Genomic DNA, 12,437 nt, shown 5'->3' with positions numbered 1-12,437 from the left:
CATTATGCCCTGTCAGTGTGCTGTTATATTATCACAGAGCTAATTTGAACTCATATGCCTCATATTTTATAAACTGATTGTTATTTTTATGTAAAATCATGATCTGTAATGCAAAGAGTAACTCCAAATGTCAGTTAAATACAATGGAATAGAAGTATAAAGTCTCACAAATGCTATCATTATTAGTAGTAATGAGGAAGTAATAATACTTTTTTTTTTTTGAAAGAAGAAAATCATTTTATTGGAGCAAAATTCATATTTCTGTTTTGTGATGCTTGATTTTTCTCAGTAAATGTCAAATCTGCAAATTGGCAAAAAATGAAGTAACATGTGAAATATGTTAATGGAGAGATACATAATGTACATATGTACACAACTCATGATTATTTTTATTATGAATTAGTTGAATATTTTTGTTATCATTTTCCTTTTTCATTTTAGTCTGTAAAAATGTTAATAGAGGAAAGAATGCTCATTATATAAACCCGGGGCCTTCAGTGGTGTCTTCAAACATCTTGTTGTGTCCAACAAATTGTCCAAAACTCACAAAATATTCATTTTACAATGAAACATAACAGAGAAAAGCAGAAGATCTTCACATGAAAGCAGCTGGAACCAATAAATATTTGTTTGATAAATGACTTAAAGGATTAATGGTATCTGAAAATAAAAATTGTTTCTGTGAAGGAAAAATGACGCATCCACATGAAGAAGACACTTTGTATAAACCCTTTTTGTCTGTTTATAGTCAGTGTGGAGCTGAAGCTGGTTTGCTGTCTCTGGACAGGAGGACTCCCTCTGCTGGTGTGGATCAGAACCTGCTGTCATGGTGAAAAGGTGATCTGGAAAGATGAGAAGTTCACTACATAATAGCCGTGCCGGGAAAAGGTAAATTTCGTCTTCTTTTTCTATCTACAATGGCACGATTCCTTAATATCCCCAGACTCTTTGTCTGCTCTCCTCCAGTTTAACACTGGGGTGAAACTCCCACCACCTTTCCAGTAAAGAAATAAACTTTAATGGCATATTACACTATTACCTCCACCCATCCAGCCCCCAAAGCCCCATTTTTTTTCCTGCCTCTTCTTGTAATTTTAATCTTGTGTTTTAAACAGAAATCTGGTCTGATGCAGCAACATGCCAGTCGCCTAGGTAACGTCTCTGTTTCCCCTCCTCTTCAGGGTGTGTTTATGACAGGTCTTGAAGTTTTTTTTTTCTTCTCGCGTGCTGGTATGAAAAAGGAGGCTCACAGCACGCCATACGTGTGTGTGTACACACACACACACACACACACACACACACACACACACACACACACACACACACACACACACACACACACACACACACACACACACACCCCTCCTTCTTCTTATGTGAGAATAGCTGCCAAATTGTGTTCAGATGGAGCAACACACGAGAGGGCACTGCCAAGACTCATTTTCAGTAAATGCTCCCAAAATGCCCTCTAGATTTCTCACCAAATATCAGATCCACCATGATAGCACCCTTAATCAACCTCAACATTTGAAAGTGGAAGGAAAGGGAAGGGAAGGGAAGGGAAGGGAGTTGGGGAGGGGGTTACTGCCAGCTTTAAGTATGCTTTTAGTCTCCTAAGTTACGATTGAACCCTCTCTCCCTAAGAAAAATTATCCTTGCATGCGATGGAGCACTAAATGGAAGAGCCCTTGGGACAGAACACTTAATACAGTAAATGGAACCAAGAGACAAGCAGAGAGAAGTTCCTCCGTCTGTTGGAAGCTATTCAAAATATCTCAGCAATGGCTGCATTGCTGCAGACACAGGAGCAGTAGTGGGGGGACGGCCCACTGTTACAGTCCAATTAATGTGTGTAGATAGTGCAGACGTGATTTATAGTTTATCTTCAGCTCTGCTGTGCTGACAAACGACTTTCCATCCGCCTCTGGCACGCAACAGATAATGCGCGCAGCTCAAGCACATCATGAAAGGCTTTCTGAAGGTCTGAAGGGCCTTTTCAGTGCCTGCTCAGGTCTCCTTTCTCCTCCGCTCACGCCTAAATAAAGACGTCCTTCAAAGCAACGGACCCCTTTCAGTGGTTTCATGTCACATGTAGAATACTTTTGAACATACCAGTTGATGTAGTTTTGAAAACTTCAAGGACCATTAGGAAATTCTTGAGATATTATGAGGCCTTTTTCTTTTTAGAAGGTGAAGTGGGTGTCACACTGCAGCTGCAGCTTCTTGTTCATGACGACCAGATCTGCTTTTTGGATGTTTGCAAACAAGAGAAGAAGAGTTACCTCTCTGACAGGTGTTCATGGTCTGTGGGTTGGATAAATTCATCAAACATTTAGAACAGAACCAGTAATAGTTTTAGTCTTTTTACTTGATCAATTGTTGCTGATTAGCTTTCATTCATGCAGCAACCAATCGATTAATCAGCTACACAACAAGATACCTTAAAGGATGAGATCGGCATTATATTCTTTATTAAAAGCAAATCCCACAACACTGTGTTTATCTTGTCCTCTCTACTCCATCTGTGGCCCATTCACTGGAAACTTAATACATCTTTAACAACTACTCACAAATATGAAGTTTATTTTAAAAAAGGCCGAATGAATTCCTAAAACATCTGGGCACTGTAGATTTTATCAAATGTTACTCAAACAGGAGTAAATTGTGCATTTGCTCGGGATTATTTTCAGCAGTGGATGAATACACATGTTTTGCATAATCAATAATAATTGATTGTTGGTGTTTTCATAGGATTTGTTGATAATACGACAAATACAGAATATCATCAGCTTTGTGCTTTATAGAGGTGAGTTTTGGAGTGTTAGATTTTTGATAAATGTTTTTTTCTGAAATTCAATTTTTATTGTTGCTTGAAATCCTAAATATTGAACGTAATAGAGGAATATTTGAGGCTTTCACAAGCTTTAGATGAACTGGTTTCAAAATGTAAGCATCCTGAAAAGAATAACCTAAACTTTCAAAGTGTTAGAAACGCAGCTCTTCTCTCTTCTACATCTCAAACATTGCAGCAGAAAGTATGAAACGGCTTAGAGGTGACAGGTTCTTCTTTGAATTTCTGTAATACACAAGACCAAAACAACAATGCTGACAAACTGCAGCCACTCAATTGGACACAAAAATGATGGTCCGTAAACATCATTTAGAAATATTCCTGCACTCTCGTGTGTGTATTTGTTGCAGCCTCAGATGCCAGAAGTCGATCCAGATCTCGACTCAACTGCAGAACTATTTCAATACTGCAAAAGAATGGAGAAAAAAAACGTTAAAGACTCTATGCCACCACCCCTCCCCACTGCCTGTCGCTGGCTATTTCTATGACTCTCATATGAAACACTTCTGACGTTAAACACCTGTTAACTTTTATGTCTTGTGAGAGGAGTGGCTGAATGGGAGAGCATTATGTTCAGCGCTGGTCAGCCTGGCCAAATCCCCAGTAGAGGAAAGACCACTCCCAGTGCAGAGAGGCAGCAGCAGGAGTGAGTGAGCCCCCTTATCCCTGCAGCCTCCGAGGATCCCCCTCAGCTCAAAACTAACAGTTACCTCTATTCCAGTTGACAGCTGCGTGAAACCACCATCTTTCCACAGCTCTCTGCTGGATAAACTGTACCGCCGGCCATCAGCAGACCTGCTTAAGAGGCAAAGTGAGGAGATGTGAGGCAGCTTATGTTGTTGGTGTCTCGTATCAGAGTCAATTTTTTCTTCTTCACGTTTAGAGTTTCACATTTCACCAGTGCAGTTTATCCTGCCAGAATCCAATTATGAAAAGTCCCTAACCGTACTGTAAAGACTGTGAATGCAAGATTACATAAATAGTGTTTATTTGTTGTAATATGTGTCGACGTACTTCTGCAATTTCATTGTTATGCTACTTTATACTTCTACTCCACCTCATTTAGTTTTCACTCAGCTACATTTATCTGACAGCTTTAGTTACTTTGCAAAATACAAAATATAAAAAACTAATAAATGACGATGTAATATTAGAGATTAAGCTACCAGCAGTATATAAAGCAGTTTCAGTTACACCTCACCTTCACCAGCTGCAACATTAATGCTTCCACATTTATGCATACACAATAATCCACTAATAAAACACACATGACTCTGAAATGTGCCTTCTGCATGACGAGTACTTTCACTCTGGGTATTTGAAGTATGTTTTGAAGCTAATACTGTACGATTACTGAAGTAAAATTCTGAATGCAGGATTTTTACAAGAGTTTACAAAACATATTATCTTTTTCTTTTTAATGCTTATTTTTTAAAACACAGTATGCTTTTTCACTTCTCAATGTTTATGTATAATTCAGATTTTTTTTTCCTGCAGTTGAATTTGCTTTGAAACATTTCACCTGTTTATCCATTCGCTGACTTGAATAATTTGAATTACACAAATAACATTTTAAATAAAGAATCTCATAAAAATGTGGTTGTAATAAAAATAGCACCGCAACCAATATTTAATTAATCTGTTGAGTATTTTCTCAATTTAGAAATTGGTCAGAAAATTAATGTGAAAAGTCAAAAAAGTTTTTCAGTTATATTTCTGGAAAGAGCAGATGTTGTATTTTTGTTTTTAAAAATGACTGAATCAAATAATTGATTCTTGAAACAGTTGCATTCAGTTTTGCAAAGTTATTAGAAAAACATAAAAGTAAAGTTTATTGTATAGCTGATGTATAAGTAACAGCATGGTGTGCTGTAGTTGTATAATATGTTCTGACTGGCCTTCATCTCGCTGTGTGACATAAATGAAGTCTGGTACATGAGAGATTATGTCATATGAGCAAGACTCAGACTTGGTTGTGATTGACGGCTGACACACTACGTTTTGTTCCGATAGACTGTCTCGTGTTGCTGTGCTCTCCATTTCTCATTCTTGATGTGAGGTCCCTGCTGAGTCTGAAAGCAGTTCTGTCATGCAGAGTATAAATCAGTCTAATGTGCCTCAAACTGCTGATACTCTGCAGCAGAAAGCTGCTTGGCATGTTCAAAAACCATTTTGGACTACAATGCAAACGACCATAATAAAATGACGTCTCAAGTCGCTCCAATGGCATCAGTGAGTGAAAGGAGTGCTGTTTGTCTGCCAGACCTGGTGGCTAAATGAAAGCTGATCCAAACCTTTAAATGAGAGCTGTTGGGCTAATATTTTAAGGCTTGGATTGCAAGCACCAGGAAATACCTGAGAGGTACACCTTTAAGGAATCAAATTTAGCAATCCGCAGGAATGGTTGGAAAACTTTAACCAGACAACTCAGGCTTTCCGTAACCTCCCTCCGTGCTTTCTGGATCCAGTAAGTTCAGGTGCAGCGATTAAAGCCTTCTAACGTGTTAATGATGGTGGAATATTTCTTTCTGAGTTTGTCAGTTCTATCCCCCATTAGCAGGCAGGAATGTCCTCTCCTCTTCTCCACTCCCAGGTGATTGGTTAATGTCTTTGGCTATTTACACACTACAGACAGCACATCCATTTAGGACACAGGGGAGATAACGTCTGAGACATAATAGGGGTCAATTAATAAAAATCTATATATTCTGTCCTGTGCACTATTTTATAAACAAAATTTTACAAAACGGAAGCAACATGGAGGAGTGAACCTGTGTGCATGTTTGAAACACCAGAGGCTTAACTCAACCACATAAAAACTGACTGATCTTCATGCATTCATTTGCAACTAGTGCAGCGACTATATTTGTCGAAAATTAAATGAATTCTGACAACCCGAAGTGCTTTATACTTGATTGAAACAAAAGGAAAGGAAGCAAAGTGAAACGTTTTTCATTTATGAAACAAAACTTTACATTTACAAGATATTAAACACTGTTATATTGGTAAACAGTTAACTCTAAAACAATGCAAATAACTAGATTACCTCCATTTAAACAGTTTGTTTTTATCTGCAGTTGTATTATTAACTGTTATCCTGCATGTGACTAATACTGCTGTTACTTCAATCAAAATATACCAAAAAAAAAAAATCCCTTACATCTGCATATTAAGTATAAAAACAAAAACTTAAAAAAAGCTGGAGGAAATCTCCTCCTGTCATTCACAGAATGAATATTGAATAATAAAAGTCACAGTGAATGCTAGACGCTTCACAGTGATTTCTATGTACAAGTTTATGGATTATCTGGAAAAATCAGCAGATAACATTTGAGTGTGTGACAGTTTTTGTCTAAACTGAGACACACTCTGGCCTCATTTCAATTCTCCCTCTTTATCTCAAAGCACGACTCGGCTGCACATTAGGCCTTTGATTGGTCTGAAATACTCACTGGGCATTACTGAATAAACGGAGGAATGATGAAGTATGATCCAAACCATATGGGCGTAGTGCAGTAGAAGGTATTCTGGGGGGATTCCGACACAGATCCTCAGGTTTACACTCAACTATCAGTGGAGAGTATATAATACTATCCAGAGCTTTTCAATATCTACAGTCAATGAACCGAAACAGCTTTACTGACTGTAGAGGCTCTTTGACCCCCCCGACAACAAAACTGACTTGGATATGGAGTGCAGAGAAAACACTGCTGGGGAAAACCAGTCCACGGCTGTCAGAGATTTTAGCGTTTGGCTCTCTTGGAAGGGGGCTCCTCCGATTTCTGTCCTCCCCGTGTTCGCACTGCAGGGGGGCTGGCTTCCCGTTTACGGCCCCCCTTCACCGCCGCTGCTGCCTGGCCCCTCGTCCCGCTGCAGGAGGGAAACAAGGGGCAAGTGTCAGTTTGTCGGATGTCTAAAGTGTCATGTTTTAGGTGCTGTAAAAATATGTCCCTGTTAATTCAGGGGTTATTCATGAGAACGGTTACATCGAGCACTCCTTTATTGCGGGCACAGAGTGAAGTTTGGCGCTTCCACATTTCCCCTTGAATGAAGAAAAGACAGATTTCTAAAAGGCTCCTTTACGTATTTCGTTATGTTAACCTTGGAATTTGACAATAAAAAATAACATTTCTAAAAATAAAATAACCTTAAGGATCTGCTCTGAAACTAAAAAGAAAAGAAAAAGAAAAAAAAAAGAAAACCCCAGAAAACAAATAAAGAGATAGACTTTATTAATTAGAGAAAGTGTATTAATGTTTTGTATTTATGGTAATTAACATTTCACTTGGAAATGTATCTATCCTGTACTTTGTACTGAACAAAAAGAAGTGTGCAGAGTAGAATTAGCTAATACAAGGAAACCGGAGGAGGATTAAACGGATTTGTTCGGCGCTTTTCTGATCTGCCGAGCACTCAAAACACTTCACACACCCGACACGTTCATCCACTCACACACACATTCATAAACCGACGGCAGAGGCTGAAATGCAAGGCGCCAACTGCTCTGCGGCGATATCTACAGTACTCATGCTGATACTAAACTCACCCGGCGAAGGCAGAGTCATCGGGAGCAATTTGGGGTTCAATATCTTACCCAAGAGATCGAACTCACGACATGTTTTCATTTTGATAGACTCATATTGTAGTAGTAACTCTGTTCTGTACACATTTGCATATAGTGCATAAAAAAACATGATGCTTTAGAATAAACAAATGACTTATTAAATGTAAACTTTAATCATTTAAATTGAAGTTTTTCAAACTATTGAAGGACTTTGTTATGAAATTAGACACTAAAGGCTTCCAACTGAAATACTCTCTAAAACATATCAAATTATTCACGTGTTTACATATTTATTTTTAATAGACAGTGATCCTGTGCCTGCAGTGTAACTCCAGATGTTTAATATACTTTCCCTAAAGACAGCTTAGGCCATGCAAAAAGATTTCTTATTTTTATTTTGGGAGCTAATACCTCAAAAACATTTGGAAATTCCGGGAAAACGTTTGGTAAAATGTTCTCTTTCACAGAGCAGCGACCCAGCAGTCAGTTTTGGTCGGATTCCCCTTTAAGCTCGTTGGTTCTGCTGAACCTCAATGAGACAAACTCACCGTGTGCCAGCTGCGGTCTCCTCTTTACCGTTCTGTCGACTTGCCCGGGTGGATGGTTTACTTGGCTTGTTCCTGAGGAGCAATAAAAACAAATATGAAACAACAGTTGTTGCTTTAGTGCTAAATCTTCCCCTGCTTTGATTTAATAGGATGTGACAGCGATGATGCCTGCTGGGTGCTTCGAGAGTGCAAACATTCAGCATTTAAACAATCAGAGGCTCATTCATCACCAATTACACTGTCTGGTAAGTGTGACTGTACTGATGAGTTGGCTGTCATGTGTCCAGCTACATTTTAATATGTATTATAGTTGATTTGTGTCCATGAGGTGTTAAATTTACCTTTCAGCCTCCAGGCGAGATGCTGAACGTGTGGTCGCTCTTCCTTTTTGCTCACCATCCTCCTCCTCATCCTCCTCTTCATCATTCTGCTCGCCTTCTTTTTCTTCTGCCCTTTTCTCCTTTTTATCTGTGGGAAACACGATGACAAGCTCAAACAGACTTCATGGGTTTCATATCTTGACTGAGATGGAATCTTTTTGGAATCCTTAACCCGTAAAAGCTTTAAAATGATCATTTTACCTTGGATCGAGTTTCATTCATTTGGCACCAATTTATCAATTAACTTTGCTCAAGATGTTAAATTTCCTCACCTGGATCCTCTGTGGCTGCGGCTGCTGCTGCTGCTGCTGCTGCTGCTGCTACTGTCGCTGCTTTCGGCGGCCGTCCCCTCCGTCCTGGTTTCTTTGGAGTCATCTCTTGGTCTTTTTGAGGTTGCTCCTCCTCAGCCTGGAGGCATAACGACACATATTTAAATACCTAGATCTAATGGGAGTTTTAAAAAGACCGGTTTGTCGGATTCAGTGGCATCTAGAAGTGTAGTTGCTGGTCGCAACCTCCTCGTCTTCATCCTCTCCTTCCTAGTATGAAGGAGGTACTATGATGGGAGTGAAACGTACGGGAAAAAAATACAGAGAAGGCCGTATCTAGAGCAAGTGATTAGGTTGTCTGTTCTGAGCTACTGTAGAAATATGGAGGTTCAAGATGATGGACGCTGCATCTGTAGATATTAAAGGCTCATACTAAGGTAATTCTTATTTTCTTGACCATTAAGTAAGTAGAGGTATACATTTGTAAAGATTTAAAATGGTAGGATTTAGATAAATGTGTCCTTAAACAGACATTGGAGACAGTACAGGACAAATATAGATGCCGACATACATCATCTGGTTTCTTCTCGCTGCCGGCCTCCTCCTTGGCCTCCTCTTTGGCCTCCTCCTTGGCTTCCTCCTTGGCCTCCTCCTTGGCCTCCTCCTTGGCCTCCTCCTTGGCCTCCTCCTTGGCCTCCTCCTTGGCCTCCTCTTGATCCTCTGCCTGACTCACTGAAGGGGCGCAACCTAGAAAAAGATAAATGTACAATACAGAGACTATAAAGATCAAGGTAACTCAGTTTCTTCATGTTTTATCTCTACAATAAGTATCCATGTCGTAAGATCTCTAGTATTAGTACACAGATATATACATTTAATATCATTTCAAGACAAAGTGTTTAAAGTTTCTTACCACTGTCTCTCTCAGGTTGTTGCTCACTTTGCTCCTGTTGACTGTTGTCCATCATTACGTCCTCTTCAGCCTGGGTTTCAGTAGATTTAGAGTTTGAATACACATCAGGACAGATAACCAGAGAAATAAATACAGCAACAACAAATCCCACCTCCACAGATTCCTCCATTTCCTCTGACCTCTTCCTCTTCAGTGCTGGTTTACCTGCAATGGAAATATGTTGATTGTGATGGGTGTCTTTAACTTTTACATACAGAAAATATTTTGTGAAGTTTAGCTCAAAGCAAAGCTGTCCGTCTTCCCCTCTGTTAGCCATCATTACAAATGACTCATCCATACTATTTCACAGCTTGTTAACAGCGATGACAGCAGAATAATTCACAGCATCATGCTGTGAAATCCACAAATTAGCAGTTGAGGTCTGGCACATTTGTTAAGCTGGCTAAAATGTAGCCACACCTCTCCATTCAGTTCAACTAATGTAATTCGCGATTTATAGACCGATGGTATACAACTACAAACAGGCTGGAATTCTTACACACTAATTTAAAGAACAGAGCAAACCAAACATACGCGGGTCAGTGGTTTCTTTGGAGTCGGAGCTTCCTGCGGCTTCGGTGTCTTCTGGAGCAGGAGATGGCAGACTGACTTCACTTCCACACCGACTTGTTTTCTTCGGCACACTTTCTTCCTCAGTTCTCTACACATTAGAAACATATTAAATATTGTAAAACCACTAGAAAAGATGAAGTACATGCACTCAGTGATAATGTCCTCTTCAAAATATTATTCATTGTTGTCTGATGTGTGGTGACGTGTGTGCAGACATGTGGACCTAACTGAAGCACCGAACATTCATGCGCGTTTAACGTACCTCTTCGCTCTGAGCTGGTTTTTTTGATGAGGTCTCATCGGTGCTCTCCTCGTCTTTACGCTCATCATCTGAGGGTGTGATAAATAATATTAACATCATAGAACACAGAGAAGGACAACTAGTTATTATAAAGTGCAATAAAAGGACATCTTATAGACTCTGTTATGATAAAATCAGAGAAATAATTCTTATAATCAGAGTCAAATATTTGATGAATTCATTGTATTGACTTGATTTGATTATTTTGGCTGCTGCACAATATACTATGATGAATAATAAAGCACATGAAGCATCTTTAAGGCCTAAATAATCATCCGTATCCAAAACATGTAACCCAGAAATCACAAAAATCTTTCCGACTTGAACAGCATGCCTGTTGGCTAATTTTAAGTAACAATCCTACCAGCAGCGGCTTCTTTGGCTGCAGCTCCTGAACGTCTTTCCCCATGACTCAGTGTCTCCTCCGGTTTCTCAGGTCCTTGAGGTTGGTCCTTCTCTGCCTCCTCGCTGGTTCTGGATGATCGACCCCTGCGTGGTGGTTTGACTTCCACAAGCTTCTCCTGATCGGTCTCCTGAAGATAAAAACACAGAATACAGAAGTCAAAGGAAAACATGGACCTGCATAAAATAACCGAAGGTTCCCTGAAGTTGAACATGTATTTTAAAAATGTTTCAAACAAACAAAGAACAAAATAAGAACCCACAAAGCACCAATTCAGCAATGACATAATTAATCATTCTATGACATGAAACAGGCTTTATTTACCTCAGTAGACGGTTGCCCTTTACTTTCCTTTTCTTCTGTCTCATCACCTGATCATGCCAAAAAACATAAACAAACACATTATTTAATAAAATTAACATTTTCAAAAGCAAATAAGCTGCTAGACTGGAGCTCCTCAGTCCAATCAGTTCAACCCTAAATATCATTTACTGACTGATTACAAAATAATATATCACAATATAGTAATCTTTTTAAACATTTTATAATGTCTCCAGCTAACTGACAGATCGGATTCTGATACTCTCAGCTACTGTACCAGATTCTTTCACCGCTGCAACTTTCTGACTGGACAGCTTTCGCTTACGTCTTCCTCTTCCCTCCGTCTTCTCTTCCTACGTGACAAAGAAGTGTTAGCACAGAGGATAGGGGCACTGTGTCAACAGTGAATTCCAAACAAACTGTTTGACTTTCACCTTTTCTGACAGGTCGGATCCCTTCTCATCTTCCTGGCTGTCTGTGCTGGGGACGTTACCTGAAAAACACAAACCGCGGTGTTTGAGATTAACTGCAAAACATGTACGGTGGAGAGACACGGAAATGCCGTGACATGAAAATCTGTATTCAGTGTCAAGCTTTTAATGACGCATTCAGCAACAACAAAAAAGTAATGATATTAGATTAGGGTGATTTTTTGAAAAGTCACATAACTCACTGATTTGTTTGACCAGTTTGGACTGACTCTCAGATCCACTTTCTGTCATCTCATCAGTCTTCTCTGGGGCACTGAGTTCCATCTGAAGATAATTTATAAAAAGATACACACATCAACAAAAGGAATTCATTAATAATATGATTAATAATTATAATAATAATAATAATAATGATAAAACAGGAGGTAGAAGATGCAGATCAAATAAAAAATGTTTGAAACACGGGGTGTGAATGTTCGAGGTCGTTTGCACGTGAGCAGTAAGTGTGAGGGAGCATGACTTACAGTTTGTGGAGCTGCAACACTTTCTTCCTCCACTGTCTTACTCTCTGCCTCACCTAGTGGTGAAAAGAAGTACAGTTTAAAATGTTGCCTTTTATGCTTTTGATGAACTCTCTTTAAAAAAAAAAAAATAATTAAAAAAAGAGTTGTAACTTTGTGAGCTACTTGAAATATGTAAACAGCTACTAATGAGTAGAGGTTTGAGAATAGGATTTTATTTGTTCATTTGATTTTTTTTCCCCCATTAGCCCTATTAAATCACACAGGCACACACTAACATACAAATAACTCAATTAGTCACAGATAATTCAGAGTCTAATAGT

General features: G+C 39.1%; 1 protein-coding gene across 2 annotated transcripts in view; it reads right to left on the bottom strand.

Moving 5' to 3' along the window:
- Positions 1–6,038: 6,038 nt before the first annotated feature.
- Positions 6,039–12,437, bottom strand: part of bod1l1 (biorientation of chromosomes in cell division 1-like 1) — an 18,208-nt gene continuing 11,809 nt past the window's right edge. Inside the window, exons 16-31 of one of the 2 annotated variants that reach the window (XM_027282017.1) lie at positions 12,118–12,170; positions 11,836–11,917; positions 11,597–11,655; positions 11,440–11,515; positions 11,166–11,212; positions 10,803–10,971; positions 10,400–10,467; positions 10,099–10,225; positions 9,677–9,729; positions 9,526–9,595; positions 9,334–9,359; positions 9,184–9,237; positions 8,616–8,751; positions 8,305–8,431; positions 7,964–8,035; positions 6,039–6,721 (exon numbers count right to left, since the gene is read on the bottom strand). In XM_027282017.1, coding sequence (XP_027137818.1) covers positions 6,595–6,721; positions 7,964–8,035; positions 8,305–8,431; positions 8,616–8,751; positions 9,184–9,237; positions 9,334–9,359; positions 9,526–9,595; positions 9,677–9,729; positions 10,099–10,225; positions 10,400–10,467; positions 10,803–10,971; positions 11,166–11,212; positions 11,440–11,515; positions 11,597–11,655; positions 11,836–11,917; positions 12,118–12,170 — 1,346 coding nt within the window. In that variant the 3' untranslated portion in view covers positions 6,039–6,594. Of the gene's footprint in view, positions 6,722–7,963; positions 8,036–8,304; positions 8,432–8,615; positions 8,752–9,183; positions 9,360–9,525; positions 9,596–9,676; positions 9,730–10,098; positions 10,226–10,399; positions 10,468–10,802; positions 10,972–11,165; positions 11,213–11,439; positions 11,516–11,596; positions 11,656–11,835; positions 11,918–12,117; positions 12,171–12,437 lie in introns of both variants that reach the window. The other variant, XM_027282014.1, reaches the window with a different exon arrangement.

Source organism: Larimichthys crocea, chromosome I (assembly GCF_000972845.2).
Source record: "Larimichthys crocea isolate SSNF chromosome I, L_crocea_2.0, whole genome shotgun sequence".
Classification (NCBI taxonomy): Eukaryota; Metazoa; Chordata; class Actinopteri; family Sciaenidae; genus Larimichthys; species Larimichthys crocea.
Note: the sequence above shows the minus strand (reverse complement) of the source record. Positions and strands in the feature narration are given on the sequence as shown.